This window comes from Lolium perenne, chromosome 1 (assembly GCF_019359855.2).
Source record: "Lolium perenne isolate Kyuss_39 chromosome 1, Kyuss_2.0, whole genome shotgun sequence".
Classification (NCBI taxonomy): Eukaryota; Viridiplantae; Streptophyta; class Magnoliopsida; order Poales; family Poaceae; genus Lolium; species Lolium perenne.
This window is the reverse complement of record NC_067244.2, coordinates 173,144,716-173,160,919: the sequence shown is the minus strand read 5'-3', so window position 1 is coordinate 173,160,919 and position 16,204 is coordinate 173,144,716. Positions and strand designations below refer to the sequence as shown.

Genomic DNA, 16,204 nt, shown 5'->3' with positions numbered 1-16,204 from the left:
ATCATTTCACATCATTTCATATTTCTTTGGAGGCAGCCCTTGGCATAAACCCGATGATGCTTGTTTAGAGGGAACCCATACTAAGATGCATAAACTTCTAGTTAAGCCCTACCCATATCAGGTATTGTGGGGGTACTTGTAAAATTGGAATGGTATCGCATCCGAACCCAACCATTAGTTTTTGTAAAGTTCACCATGTCATTCACAAGTCATATTCACCTTCAAAATCTTTCAATAGAATGACTCATCATTCCAAGGTTTTCAAAGTCATTTCATTTCACCAGTTCCCATCTAGAGTAGTCACTTTTATTTGTTAGCACTAGCAACTAGTCATGAGGGGTGCTAACTAGCTTATAGCTTTCTAGGCTAAGTTTGGTGCTCTTGTTCTACTCTATATCTAGACCAAGTGAATCATGAATCAAAAAGTAACTTTGATAATTCAAATTCAATAAAACTTGTAAAGTAAAAACTTGGGATAGGACCATTAAGCATAAAGTAAAATGTGGTGATGCCTTGCTCTTGTAGAGCTTTGCACTTAGCAAGAATATTAGCTTGCCTTGGTTGGGGAATTGGTCAAAGTGGTCTTCTTCTCCTTGGAAGTAGGCCTCCTCCTCCTCTTGATACTCCTCGGTACTAGCGTCTAAAATACGAATACGGGGTACACAATCATCATACCAAACTTATTTACTAAACTAAGCACACACATGATTCACACAACTTAAACTAGCATCACATATTACTATTAAGTTGGTGGATGTGTTTTCTTATTTAAGAAAAATAATTTCCTCTCATACTAACTTAGGTGTTATTTTTAATTACTTAGAGAAATAATTTCCTCTCATTATCTTGTTAAGATTTAATTTCTCTCATGAATAATATGTGACCTAGGTTGACCAAAGTCAACCTCTTCACACTTATCATTTAAGAAAAATGATTTAAATGAGGTGAGCACCTCATACAATTTAATCCTAACATGGTAAAGATTTAATATTATCAACAATTCATATGAGAACCTATAGACTAGGGTCTCTATCTCATTTTGAAATGTTCATGACAAGATTTAAATGAGAGAGAAACTCCCATGTGATTTTTAAATAGTTTTGGACAATATCTTTGACTAGAAATAGCCATATAGTCCTTTAATTAAACTAAGCCATGATCATTCAAAGTAAGCATGACATATTTTTGCAGAAACAATTAGTGCAAGTAAAATGTGATTTATAGGAGTTGGAATCAACTCAAAAGCATTTTTGGTTGATTTTTAATAATTATTCTAAGTCACAAAAGTCCCTGTCTTGTTTATTTTTCTACTTTAATTCTATAACAGATCTAGGGTTCAATCTAGTGGCATTGTGTAGAGAAAAATCTAAGCTTTCCAAATATATAAAATTTGTAAAATTTGGCCAAGTAGATTTGGAGAAAATTAAATTTGAAGTTGGCACCAGTATTGCATTTGATGGAATTGATTTAATTCACATTTAAACAGATGGGCCAGCGCGGGAAAACTCTTGGGCCGAAATGGTTTGAAACAGAGGAAACCAGCCCAGTAACGTTTCGGGCTGCTGACAGCGTGGGGCCCAGTGCTCAGTGACTTATAACTGCCGAAGCGGTATGGGCTAACCTCGACCGTGTGATCAGATGAAGATCTGACGGTGGTTCGTCGTCATCACCGTCAGGGAGAAGAGTGTGCTGGAGCGGCGGAGGTAGGGGGTCGGCGGCGTGCTGGAGCTCCGGCGAGGGGCGGCGCTGGTGTTAGGCGATGTTGTCGAGGAAGGGGAAGAAGATGGTGCAGACGGCGTCTCCAATGGTGGTCGCAATCGGCGGCGGTGATCTCAGCTCCTCCGCGGGCTCCGGCGACAAATTGAACAGCTCCAGTGGCTAATTGAGTGAGGGGAGTGGACGAGGAGAATCAGAGAGGTGAGGCGAGCTGGTTGGTGTGAAGAAATCATCAAGGGGGAGCCGTATTTATAGGATGAAGGGGGTGCTGCGGGGTGCCGTGGAGGGTCGACGACGGTGATGGCGGTCCAGGGCGGTGAAGGGGCAAGGAATGGGCGTGGCGTATTGGCGACATCCAGGCGAGGCTGACGGGCGTCGTGGCGAGGCAGGGGGAGGAACGGTCGCGTCGTCATCTTCCTCGCGTCATGGCAGTACGGTGGCGGACAAACGCTGATGATGGCATCGTCTACAGCTAGTCCGTGGCCAAATGGCGTTGTCTGGGAGGTAGAGGGGACCGTGGCGAGTCGACGGGTGCATGGGGAGAGCGAGGGGAGGCGTGAGGCGATGGGGGCAGGCGATGCTCTGGCGCGCTCCGGGGCGTCACCATGCGCGTCCTGTCGCGCGTGGGCGTCTCTGGGCGCGTTGGTTCCTAGCCAGTGCCAGCGTTTTCTCGGTCAATGGCTTGCACGATCAGATGCATGGGAGTGAGAGGGAGGCAGCTGACATGGTGAGGGGAGATGGATGTGAGAGGAGGGAGTGATGGCATGGTGGGGACTTGTCATGCCACGGCATGCCTGGTCATGGTCGTGGTGACCAAGCAACAGTGAGGAAGAGGCATGGAGAGGCTAGCAGGGGTGCAGAGGGAGGCAGTGGAGGCCAGAGGTGGACTTGGTCCAACCCAAAAATCCAGCATGGGCATGAGATTCTATCCTGCCTGCAAGGTGCTTGTAAAAATGGCCGCATGAAAAATGTTTTCAAATTTTGGAAAGATTTTTGGGGGATTGTAATCTTATAATATTTGAAGTAGAATGGTGGTGGTGGTGGTCAATTTGGTGTTGATTTGCAAAGTTTCAAAATGTGGGTGAATCTTCTCTTTGTTTCAAAGTCTCTACTTGCCTCATCTATTCTGGTCAACCTGGTCAAAGTTAGCTCTGGTGGTCAACAACAAAGTGGTTCACCTTGACATTTTCTTGGATGACATGGCAAGTGTTGACCAAGTTTAGTTTAGGAAAAGTCAAAATCAGGGGTGCAAAGTGGTGAAGATAATATAAAAGGGTCACATGACCATTATCATATGTAAGTTGCATTTGCAAATTTCTTTGATTTGATTCTGGTTTCTTTGATGCATTTGGATTTGTAATTGATATATAAGTGTTTTACAACCAAAGGAGCAAACAAAATCAGCCTTGGTTGAAGATTTGCAAAAATGGCTAAATGTGTATGTGAGTGAAAATGGGATTTTCTCCCTATTTGTTTTCTCTCTTTTTGATTTGATTTTTCTTGACTCCAAAGTGATTCTTACTAGTTTAGGAACATTTCCCAACCATTGAAACCATTCCAAAAGGTCTAGCTCAAAGATTTGCAAAAATGGCCATAACACATAAGAGGTGATGTGTCAATTTTTCTTAATCTTGTAATTTGCTCCCCTTGCTTTACTTGGGCAAGGTTGAGGGTCAATTTAGTGTTAGATTAGGTTTATATATGGTTTCACACCATTTGGTCAAGGTAAAAGTGTATAGGACAAGAATTGGTGAAATGGCTATGTGTCACATATGCCTCTATGCATATGTTGCATTTGATTTTTAATTTGATTGTTCTTGGCCCATTTGATGTTGTTGAGTGTTGGAAATGGTATAGAGGAGTGATCCAACCATTCAAATCAAGTCCTAGGGTCAAGATCCTCAAATTCACAAATTTGCTATTTGCTCTCATATGCCTCTATGGCATTATTACTTTCTTCTTAAAAATCTTTTGTTTCACTTTGGATTGGGTTTGAGAAGTACTAGATAAGGTTTATGAAGGTTTTACAAACCTCTAAATAAAGTGGAAAGGCCTAGGGTAAAGTTTTATAAGAATAGCCATAGGCACATATGCCTTTTCCTTATTTAAATTCTTTTTATTTTATTTTAACTTGGATGGTAAAAAGGGGGTGAGGTTTAGGGTTTAAGATTATTTCAAAAACTAATTAAACAAGCAATCATGGCAATAGCACAAGAATTAAGCAAGATCACTATGTATCAAACTTAATTTAATAAAAGTTTTTGTTGGTTCCAAAATTTGGAACTAGAGAAATTCATTTGTTTTTGTTTTGAAATTTTTGGGATGTTACACTGCTCCTCTTCTTCTTCATCGACATCTTGGGTGCCGTCTCCAAACCCGTCATTCTGATCGTCGACGGCACCCCGCGGCGCGACGGCTTCCGTCACCCTTGCCTCCTCTTGTGTGAAGAAACCTGGGCTCGACGCGGCGGCCATGGAGCCCGACGTGATCATCTCGTGCATCACGATGTCATTCGGCGGCGGCATCCCGGGGTTGGAGAAGGAGAGTGTCCCACGACGCAGGGTAGGCGAGATGCCCTTGTTCATCGCACCGTCGTACTCCGACGACGACGGCGTAAACCTCGACATGTCGGTGACGTAGCTATCGTGGAACATGGCTGGTGACGCCGACGAGAAGGTGGAAGGAGAGCCAATCGTACCTTGGGTTGGCCATGGACCGAGGAATTGGCCGACGCGCGGCTGGCCCATATTCATGGACATGGAGACCAGCCTCGCTTGTTCGTCCACCGCCTCTTCACCGCGAGCTTCTTCTCCCTCTGCGCCCTGCCGTGAGTTTCGGTTTCCCGCCGCTCTACATCCGCCACCCACCTTGCGTTTGTCCAACCCAGCGGCCTCTCTTTTGGCGCCCGCAGCTTCCTCGCCTTCGGCACGTCGTCGTCGGCGATCTTCTTCGGCGGCACGATGGTGGAAACGAAGAGGAGGAGCTGCAACTGTGGGGGAATGACGGTAGCTCCTCCGAAATTCGGCGGGGAAAATGGGTATATGCGGCGCATTTTGGAGGGAGAACGGAATAAATGGAGGGAACTACCCTTTCTGTGGCCAACACCCCTGGCCCGCTTGACGTTTCGCGCGTTTTTGTTTCGTCTGAAGTCTTCAACCACGCCTCGGGAGGCCGGGGATAGCCTGGGCTCTCCGGATGGATTAATGCCCTATTCCGGAGGCACGGCTGGACCGAATAACGCCGTTCGGATGAAAAAAGGGCTACCGGGAGCCTCGTCGGGAAGACGGCTGGAGATGCTCTGACCACACCATCTCAGGTAGCCAGCCTGCATGGGCCTAGAATTTGGAGGTGCTTAGTCAAGTCCCCACATGCAAAAAAAATCTTGTAAATTTTGTTTGGTTGCTTGCATGCAGTGTAGACGGGTTGATAACATGCATGTGTTATTTGGTTGTTACTGTTCTTGACATATACTTTACCGACTCTCGCTCTCACGTCTAAGATGGTGGGCCTTTTTTTAGTCTCGCACGAGCCTTAGATGTGTATTCTTGGATTTATTTTTAATCTCGCATGGGTCTAATTTTAAATACTACATTGGCTAGGATTTAAACACATGACCTTGTGGCTTGTGCTCTAATACCTTGTTGAATTGCATGCGCTAGCCAGTTCAACGAAAAGGCCGATCTCATAGAGGAGGGTTAGGTAATTATATTCAACACTCAAACCTTAAGTTCTCCTTGCTCATCACCAACCCCATATCTCATCTCTTTATGTCGTCACTGCTCGCACACATGTCCTCCATCGAGCCTCTCTTGTGGCCGGCCTGACCGCCTCCTGTGAAGCGCCTGCAGCCGCTCGTATGCCCCCATTCCTCTTCTCTTCCTCCGTCGCTGCCTTACCTTGAGGTTCGCCTGGGGGAGCCATGGAGCTTAGGGGCTGCAAATCTTTAGCGGTTTTGCTATTTTAGTGCAAAATTTTGCTACGAGGTCTCCGGCGAATCTCTTTGTGTACAACGGGTCTTTCTATTTTATTTCTAGGCTAACCATTTTTTGCTTCTAAAGCAAATGTGGGGCAAAACAAATTCAGGATTTTGGCAAAAATTAAACACGTGCCGCATTGCGGGGAGGAGCTACCTTTTAAAATCTTATATATTTACAAACGGAGGGAGTATACAAGAGGAAAGTTTTACTCCTTTTGGGCCTCTGCACGAATTTTTTTTATCGCACATTGAAGGAGCAACAAACCTGCATCGGAGCACATCAAGTGACAGATCCACCGACCACCGTCATTTGTCCCAGCTCTGCCCTGCCTCCGGCCGTCGCACGTGGTGAACCGTGTGATCTTCGTCCTTATCTGCAAAAAAAACAGGTTTTAGCTAGCCGCTTGGTAAACTGAAGTGTTTGAACGTGCTGACACACCTTTGACGATTCAATTCGCGCTCCACCGCCAGTAGCAGGAAGATTTCCAGTCATACATATCGGCATAATCAGGAGAAAATAGAGGCGCTGATGTGCTGGACATGGAAGATAGAGATGCAAGCGTAAAAGTCCAAGCCGCCTCCAAGGAAAACATGTCCATGTTAGCCAGGAGTCAAACAAGATTATCCCCAGCATACACCCACCACAATAACAATTGGCCTCTGACGCAGCAAATCTCCATGGTTTTTCAGAATCGACATCTATAAATAGAGTCGATTGTAGCTTTGGCCAGCAATAACCACAGAAGAAATCATCAGCGGTCTACCAGTATAGGAGACTAGCGAGAAGCTTTGCTCGAGAAGTTGTTCAGAAGCAGTGATGAAGAACACCAAGCTCGTGGCGATCCTTGTTCTCCAGGCCGTCCTGGTCATGGGAATCCTCTCCCACGTGAACGGTACGTAGCTAGCCGATGGTTATCGCCGTCTTAATCATCTCTGTTCCGCTACAAAGTACGTACGATCGCCCTATGGTTACCAGTGACGATTGACTGATCTGATTCCACGCTTATTTCCTGCGAGCAGCCCAATTCCCCAAGTGCTGCGACAACTGCAGGTTCTTCTCCGGGGCGGTAGTCTGTGACGACGCAGGTCCCCAGTGCCGCGAAGGCTGCGTGAACTGCCGCGTGGTGCAGGCGACCCCTCCGATGACGTTCCGGTGCGCGGACGCGCGCGGCGACGACGGCTCGCCATGCCCGCCCTGCAACAAGTAGTGATCATTCTTATCTATACTACTATCGTGAGATGTTCCCCTAAAAATAAAAGCTGAGCTGAGATGAGATGAGCAGAACAGTCGAGCTTGTTCGTGCAACAATAACACGCCGTTGTTGCTGTAGTCATTAGTTGTCACGCTTGTTATTCATTTTTTTTCGCGAGTTGTTGCTCACTGAATAAACACATGCATGTACCAATTTATGCATCTCTGCTCAATCAAAATAACTACCATATCACTTGTGCATGCAGTACTATATTTTTGCTATGCCCAATTTGGCCCCTCTGTTAAAGTCGATCGATTAGCCTCTACTACTCCATTTACCCACTGGCCAGCAGGCCGGGTCTTCAAAGTTGAAACCGACGTGCTCAAGCTATGCACGCTTGTCACGGTCGATGTCAGTGAAGTATATATAGCAACCGTTAAGGGAGGTAATTTTACCCACAAGTATGGGTACCTGTAGATACCGATTTGTGTCCGTACACAGCTGAATAGTTAGCTAGCTGGCAAAGCTTCTCGTGGATCACGAGAGCTAGCGCCACACTAGTAGTAACTGTGTCTGAGCCAAGCACCGTACGAAGTCTGTAATTGACAGCAATGTAGCACCGACAGCAACTTATGATATGCACGCATCAGTCATCACACACGTTGCCTGGATAAGCATCTCGTGAGATCTTGTTTTGCCGGTCGCTAGTAATGCAAATATGTTCGATCTCTCTATGATGTATACTCAGTAACAGTTTGAGTAAAAAACTTTGTAAATCCCACAACATAGATGGACACAGGGGAAGTTGGGAACACCGTGCTACGTACGTGCTCACATCACAGCAGATCAAGCTTGAAAAACTCGACTTTGTTCGTGATTAATTGTGTGTCCTTCATTTCCTTATGATTGCCCCGATGGCTCCATGTGTGAACAAACAGCAGCAGGTCCCTCCATCGTTGTCGCATCAGCACTGCCACGTGAAGAGGAGGACCCGCCATTAGTAGTGATCTGTCCCCTCTAGACAAGTCCATGTCATAAGTCGAAACACATTATACTCCAACCACCATGTCCTCAACGACTCAAATCAAAATTATAATTGATTGATGTCATAGCGGAAATTGTCATGTCTCCAACGTCGCCGCCTAGATGCACAGTTTTTTGCAGCAAAACAAAGCATTTCACAGGTGCAGAGGTGAAAAGCAGGGTACTTATTTGCCTGAAAAGCAACGATAAATAGTAGCAGCGCGCTTCCAGTGATCCTGGTTACCCAAGCCTTCCTGGCCACCTTTTCTTTTTCTATATATCACAAGCGGTCCCTGGTTACTTGAACCTGAGAGGGCAACGCGAGAAAGTGGCTGCCAGGAGTGCGTACGTTCAGGTTCAGAGTACGCTGCCAAGAAGTATGGGTGAGAGAGACAACATGCACATTGAGATGTGCGTAGAAATTGCTCTTGCATGCCGCTCACCGTGTAGCAGGCTACCAGCACTTACGTAAGCTGCATGCTCCTTGGCTCGCATTGGTCTAACTTTTTTTTTAGCCCGTTTGGTTTTCTGGTCCACGCCGCGTTGTTGCAGGAACCGGTTCTTAAAGCACTCTCGGGTTAGGTCCTGGAGGAACGCCCGGTTCGACCGTTTCTAGCGAGCCACCCTGTTTCTGTAGAAGTGAAGAACGCGGCGTCCTCGCAGAGCCAACGCGGGACATGGCGGGAGCTCGCGCGGAACGGCAAAATCTCGGCGCCATGAATTTGGTCACCGCGCTTGAATTTTCGCCACCGTATATAGGGGCGGCTCTCTCACCGGCAAATCCAAATCCCCCATTTCGAGCTCATCCAACATCCCCGATCTAGCGACATGGCCGACTCTACCTCACCCGCACGGTCGGCGAGGCTTGCGGTGGCGACAGCGGCTGTGGCGGCGGCTACTAGCCGCCGAGGATGGTCGTCTTCTTCGTGTGCGTCGATGACTTCGGTTGTGGTAAGCTTCTGCAAACCCTAGCCTTAGATCTAGATCATATGTGTACACATCCGGGGTCTGAACGAATCCATTCTAGCACATTCCTTCGTCGCCGGTGGAGGTTGTGGAGGTTTTCCAGGTTCCATCTGACTCTACGACGGGGACGGTGGTGCTGCCTGCATCTTCCACTGGGACGGTGGTGCTTGCTGCATCTCCGCCAGGGTCCCCAGCTTCCCCTACATCGGTGCTGCGTGTGGATTCTTTGACTGTAAGGCCGATCTTATCTACCTCGATGTTCTTTCATGTGGTACTGGTAGTTCATAGATCTGCTAGCGCTTAAGGATTTCCATGTGGTAGTTCATTGATCTGATAGTGCTTAAGGATTTCCATGTGGTAGTTCATTGATCTGATAGTGTTTGTCATGTAGGCTATCATATCTTTGGGCTCCCCTGATCTATCTGCGGCAAGTGTGAATGTTCAGCCATCTTTGATAGCAAGCAAACCAGCCATGGTTTGGAAACCTGAGCTATCAGAGTTTGTGCTGAATAGGTTGGTTCAGCTCGTCCATAGCGGCGTCTGCTTCAACATGGGATTCAAGGAGCAGAAGATGAAGAAGGTAGCTGCGGATGTTCTTGCATTCGTCGGCGTACATGTCGCCACTCTTCAGTTGTACAACCACATCAGAAACTGGAGGACGAAGTGAAGCGTCGTCACGAAGATAAAATCCGATCGCATTCTCGACTGGAGTGAAGATGGTTGCTGCTTCTACGGCGGTGACGAAGGGGCGGCGGACGAGTACATCCAGGTACGAATCCTCATCGATCTGAAAGTATATACATGTCAATGTCGTCCGCACTAACAAGTGTTCCTTGTCGATTGCAGCGGTACCCGAAGAACCGTCAGTACGTCGGCACCCCGATCACCAACTATGCTTAGATGAAGACGATCTTCACTCCCCGGTTCGTCTACAAGGCGCAACTGTTCCAACCTAACTTGCTGGTCAGGGCTATCGACTTCATTGCAGACAATGAAGCCGAGTAAGCCGCCTACCGTAAGCTGTAGCCACCGGAGAGGAGGAGCTGGCTTAGGACCTGTCTCCGCAACCAGTTTCCTGCTTAGTGCGTCTGCTTCCTTCTCATGATCCACTGATTTTGGGAGGTGATCTTGTATCCCTCCATTAGTTAGGACTTGCTACAACCTGATCCCCGGTTTGTAATGATGAACTTGTTCGAGGTGGTATATACTAACCCCTCGTGATGAACCTGTGATGCATCACGAAGTAGTTGCTTCGTTCGTGATGCATCGCCCACTAAGTACTAGTTGTTGTGTAGTATCAGCATCTTTTCTGATGAACTGAATCTGATGTGTGTTGTTATTCAGTACTGCGTAACCTAACCACTCAAAGTGAAGGGGTTACCACACCACTGAGCTATGTGCAACCAAACAGGTTGTGGGCTGCACGACCTGGGAAGAATGGGCTGGAAACGGGCAACCAAACGATGGGGCTTGGGTTCCTTCTCCGACGCGCAAAAGGCCGCACAGGCTACCAAACGACCCGCCAAAAGTGGCCCATGGCCCGTTCGCAACACGCAATGCCTTCCATCTCGTTGGTGCAGTCATGCAGCAAATCGGTCCAGGCAACCAAACGCGCCCTACATTGATGTTGCTATTTCTTCATGGTGAAGAGAATTGCCGCTTTTGCTGTGACGCATACACGCAATAGTAAGTTGCCGGTGTTGTAGCCCTTATGTAAGGGTATTTCACCCTTATCCATTATTTTGGTAACGATGACACCGTGCTAAAGTATTTGGCCTAATATGTTTATAAGGATAATCTCAGGTATTAGGCAATGAGGCGTAAATGGTGTATCAAAGGAACAAGAAGGCTAAAGGAGACCCCCCATTTCAACAACAATCAAAAAGGGGTTACAGGAGAAATCCGGTCACCAGCCCGGTCCAACCGGGCCAGCAACTGCCGATCCGGCGTGCGCTTGGCCAATCAAGGCGGCAACCGGGCTCCAAAGGAGGAGCCAGCAGATCCGGTTTGCGCCCGGTCAACCGGGCTCCTGACCGGCGGGTCCGGCGCTCCGTCCGGTCGACCGGGCGGCAACCGGGCGGCAACCGGCCACCAACCGGAGAAGCGCCAGGATGATGCAAAGGAGCTCCGGTCAATGATCCGGTCTGACCGGCCTCTCGACCGGGCTGTCCGGTCTGTGGCCCGGTCAACCGGGTTTGTCGAGGAAAAATGCTGAGGTGGCAAGTGGCAACGGCCAAATTTTGAAGAACACTATAAATACCCCTTCTTCTACCTTGGAAGGATTAGGCAACATACTACAAGCTGTTCTTGAGCTCTCTCTCTCTCTTACTCCATTGTTAGAAACACCAAAAGCCTCCGATCTCCCTCCTCCTCCACCCAAACTCAAATCCCTCCGGGGAATCACTAGAGGAGGACCCGATCTACTGTTCTACCAAGCCAAATCTCATTCCCCCTTGTATTCATCGAGAAGCTTGCTTCCTAGGGTTCCTTGGAAACCCTAGGTGGGCAAGAGGAGTCCGGAAGCATCCGGGCTGTGGATTTGCTCCGGGCAAGATTGTGAAGGTTTGGAGGCTACCTCAAAGTCTACCACAAGTGAGTGAGCTATTCCTTCGTGGGATAGGCTCCGGAGAATAGGGTGAGCCTTCGTGGCGTGGGGAATCCTTCGTGGGACCTCCACCCCTCCAAACGTGACGTACCTTGTTGCAAAGCAAGGGAACACGGGAATACATCCTCGTCTCCGCGTGCTATCGGTTATCTCTAACCGAACTCCTTACTTGTGATTTAAATCGCACGAGAGAGCCTTCGTGCTCGAGATAGTTGTATCTTCATATAGGTTGCTTCACCTAGTTTGCATTAGGCTCATCTTTATATTCCGCAAAGCCTAATATTGCAAAGAAAGAATTAAAATTTGTAGAAACCTATTCACCCCCCCCTCTAGGTTTACCATCTCTATACTTTCAATTGGTATCAGAGCCTGGACTCTTATTAAGGGCTTCACCACCTTAAGAGTGAGATGGAAAAACTATTCGAGGGTCTAGATGAAAACTCTAACCTTTCGGTTAAAGAGATGAAATCTAGATTCTTGGCATATGATGCCGAGAAGAAGAAAAAGGAGGATGAGCTACAAAGCCAAATGGCAGAAATGTCTACCATGCTTAAGAAATTGACTAGTGGGCCTCCTAGTAAAGCTTCGGCCTCACTAGAGAGCTATCGCGAAGTCAACCATGAATATCCCAAAAACACTTCACCCATGCCTCATATAAACCATAGTGGGAATGTTCCCCATTTTGATGGAACTCACTTTCCTTTTTGGAAATCTTCTATGGAGTCTCATATTCGCAGCTGCAGCGTGGAGTTGTGGGAGATCATTGTTCATGGATACCGGGAGCCACAAGATCCCATTCGGTTGACCTCCACCGAATTCTACAACCGTCAACTCAACGCCTCCGCCCGTGACAAGATTAGGAGTGGCATCAACCGCAAGCTCCTTGATCAAGTCAATGACATAGAGTCCGCTAAAGAGTTGTGGGATCGAATCGTAGTACTCCAAGAGGGAACCGATTTGATCCAATCCGCTCTTTATGAGACCGCAAAGCAAGAGGCTCATCAATTCATGATTCGAGAAGGAGAGTCCATGGCCGATGCTTATGCAAGACTTGGTGCTCTTAGAGTAAGGATCAAGGGACTCGGTGTTGAGAAGTACAATGATGGCTTCGAGATGAATGAACAATTCATAAAGTCCAAGGTCATTGCTATGATTGCCGTCAAACAAGAAGACACCAACCTTGCACTCAACTTACAAATCATGACCAAGAGTGCCGACCTCAACTCCGATGATCTAGTCTCCTATGTGGCCGCCAATGAAAACATGGCCAAAGCGGGAAAGAGGCTCATGGCAATGAACCGTGTTGATGAAGCCTCATACAACCATGAAGCGCCACGCAATCTTGCTCTCAAGGCTAGGGCCGATCATGGAGGAGAGGAAGACTATGAGATTGAAGAAGAGGAAGAGATGACCTCAACTAGTGACATGGCTACCGACTTTGCTTTCTTTGCCAAGAAGTACAAGGCTAAGTTCCCTATGCTCCTCAATGACAAGAAGAAGAAGAGAATTTGCTACAATTGTGATGAAGATAGCCACTTTGCAAATGAGTGCCCTTATGAGAAAAGGGTGGACAAGCCAAGATTCATCAAAGGGGTCAAGCCAAGATTGAAGCCAAACCCAATCAATGACCGATACAAGAAGAACAAGGGAAGAGCCTTTGTTGGGGCCGAGTACTTGTCCGATGATGAAGAGAAAGATGAGGAGAAGGAGGCCGGGGTGGCCGGTTTGGCTTTCTCTAAGCCCAGGTCACTCTTTACATATGACTACTCCAAGGACTACTCCACGGAGAATGATGTTGGATCCTCCTTCATGGCAAGGATAACTCAAGATGATGACTCCGATGACTCTACCTCATCTACAACCATTGGCTCTTGTCTTATGGCAAGGGAAACCAAGGTAATGGAACCTCCACCTTCCCTATCTAGTGTTCTAGATGATGAGAACGAAAATCAAGATGAATTAATTGTGCTTAAGGAACTCTATGATGTTAGATGCACCCTTCGTGGTGAAGCTCTTGTCAAGTTTGATTTCTTGATGGACTCACTCAAAGAAAAGGATGAGTCCATTGAGGAATTAGAATATCAATTGAATGAGAAGGAACGGAGATTCAATCTCCTAAGACAAGAGCTAAAAACCGAAAGGTGCATACCTCAAGGCCTTAAGCAACAAATTGAAACTTATGAACTTGATAAAGGTAAGGACCTAGAAACTATTGATAGGGCTCAATTATTGACCCAAGAGCTCAATGCCTCAAAGGAGGAGCTTGAAGTTGCTCATGCTTCTCTCACTAGGGATCTTGACCACCTTGAAAGAGCTAACAAGCTTGTCAAGGATGAGCTCAAGAAACTTGGAGAGAACCATGATCTACTTCAAGAATCCTACAAAAAGGCTCTTGGATCAATGAAGGATCCCATTGATGTTGAAAAGCTTGCTTGTTCCTCCATTTCCTTTACTAGTGAGCATGCTAAACTTGTTGAGGAACATATTCGTTTACAAGAGGAACTTTCTTTGCATGTTGAGACCAATGCATATCTTGAGTCCTTGGTGACCAAATATGGTCTTGACTATCATCCTAATGAATCTTCTTGTGAGCAAGCATCTATTCTTGAGGAAAATGTTAGGCTAACAAAGGAACTTGCAAAGTTCACCACCGCCAAGAACAACATGGGATTGGATGACCTCTTGAGTAAGCAAAGGTCAAACAATCAAAAGTATGGACTTGGATATGCTCCCAAGTCCCACAAGAAGAACAACTACAAGAAGGAGAAACCCGCTCAAGATAAGAACAAGAAGGTCACTAACAATGGCAAAGCCTCAAAGGGCAAAGCCACTAGTGGTGACCGCACGGGGCCAAACGATCACTATGCATTATTTGTTGATTATTATGGTGATGTCTATGCTAACTATGTTGGCCCTCCTAATGGCTATGCTTATAGAGAGTACTCAATTTGGGTACCAAAAGATATTGTTGCCATTGCAAAGGAACCCATTAATCGATGGGTTCCTAAATCCTCTACTTGATTTTGTAGGGGTATTCCTCCGGTGGTCCAAAATGGGTGTTTGATAGTGGATGCACCAATCATATGACTGGAGGAAAAGGTGTGCTTGATCAATTCATTGAAGATATCAACAAGAAGTCAAGCATTACCTTTGGTGACAACTCAAAGGGAAAGGTACTTGGGTATGGCAAGGTAGCAATCTCTAAGGACTTGTGCCTTGAGACGGTTATGCTTGTTGAACACCTTGGCTATAACTTACTTTCTATATATCATCTTGCCGATGCCGGTTACAATTCATATTTCACTAAATATTATGTGCAAGTCTTTAGGAGTGACAATCTCAAATTGGTCCTTGTTGGATATGTGGAGAACAACCTTTACGTGGTTGACCTCTCGAAAGAGAGCCCCTCCTTCTCCACATGTCTAATGGCGGCCAAGCATGACGAAGGTTGGTTGTGGCATCGCCACCTTGGTCATGTTAACATGAGGAATCTTAAACAACTCCTAAAGGGTGAGCATATTGTGGGACTAACCGGCGTTTCTTTTGAGAAAGATCGTGTTTGTAGTGCATGTGTAGCCGGAAGGCAACTCAAGAAGAAGCATCCCATCAAGAGTATTGTTACCACATCTAGGCCTTTGGAGCTCCTTCATTTGGATCTCTTTGGGCCATCACATTATGATACTCTTGGTGGGAGCAAGTATGGACTTGTCATTGTTGATGATTACTCAAGATACTCTTGGGTCTTTCTCCTTAAGTCTAAGGACGAGACCCATAGAGAGTTCATCACCTTCGCCAAGAAAGCTCAACGTATGTATGAATCCGAGATCAAGGCAATTAGGACCGACAATGGCACCGAGTTCAAGAACTACACTATGCAAGAGTTTGTTGATGATGAGGGCATCAAGCATGAGTTTTCGGCGCCATACACCCCTCAACAAAACGGTGTTGCTGAAAGGAAGAACTGGACTATCATTGAGATGGCAAGAACCATGTTGAGTGAATTCAACTCACCCCACAACTTTTGGGGAGAAGCCATCTCTACGGCCGTCCACTACTCCAACCGGCTCTTCCTCCGTCCCCTCCACAACAAAACCCCATACGAGCTCCTTACCGGTAACAAGCCTAATGTCTTGTATATTCGTGTCTTTGGATGCAAATGCCTTGTTAAGAACAACAAAGGAAAGCTCGGTAAATTTGAAACTAGAACCATAGAGGGTATATTTGTTGGATATGCGGAGAACTCTCACGCCTATAGATACTACAACCGGTCCTCCGGGACTATTGAAGTATCTTGTGACGTGGTGTTCTTGGAGGATAATGGCTCCCAAGTGGAGCAAGTTGTTCCATGTGTTGCAGGTAATGATGATGATCCATCTAGTGCCATCAAGCATATGGGCATTGGACACATCCGGCCCATGGAGGTTCATAATGATGATCAAGATGATGGAGTAGATGTTTCAAGCACGCCACAAGTGGAGCCTAGCTCAACTCAAGCCGAACCATCAAGTGCAACTCAAGAACCATCCTCTACTCAAGATGAGTCTAAATCCGAAGAACAAGAAGAAGATCCTCATTCCATGGAGCAAGATCATGATGACGATCAAGAAACATCCTCAACTCATGATCAAGCTCAAGTGGTCCCTCATGATCAAGTACTAGCAAGAGATGAATTCATTGATCATGAAGGAACCGTTCGGAAGATCAAGGCCGCTACAAGGGCAAGTG

At 46.7% G+C, this 16,204-nt stretch overlaps 1 protein-coding gene and 1 long non-coding RNA gene across 2 annotated transcripts; both read left to right on the top strand.

Annotated features, from left to right (window-relative positions):
- Positions 1–6,414: 6,414 nt before the first annotated feature.
- Positions 6,415–7,145, top strand: LOC127312930 (Bowman-Birk type wound-induced proteinase inhibitor WIP1). The gene is made up of 2 exons (XM_051343467.2): positions 6,415–6,585; positions 6,713–7,145. Exons 1-2 carry the CDS (start codon positions 6,510–6,512, stop codon positions 6,898–6,900), a joined length of 264 nt encoding a protein of 87 aa, XP_051199427.1. The 5' UTR covers positions 6,415–6,509; the 3' UTR covers positions 6,901–7,145.
- A 2,091-nt stretch (positions 7,146–9,236) lies between these two features.
- Positions 9,237–10,077, top strand: LOC127312924 (uncharacterized). The gene is made up of 2 exons (XR_011748769.1): positions 9,237–9,643; positions 9,721–10,077. It is a non-coding gene; the product is annotated as an uncharacterized lncRNA (long non-coding RNA).
- Positions 10,078–16,204: the final 6,127 nt, after the last annotated feature.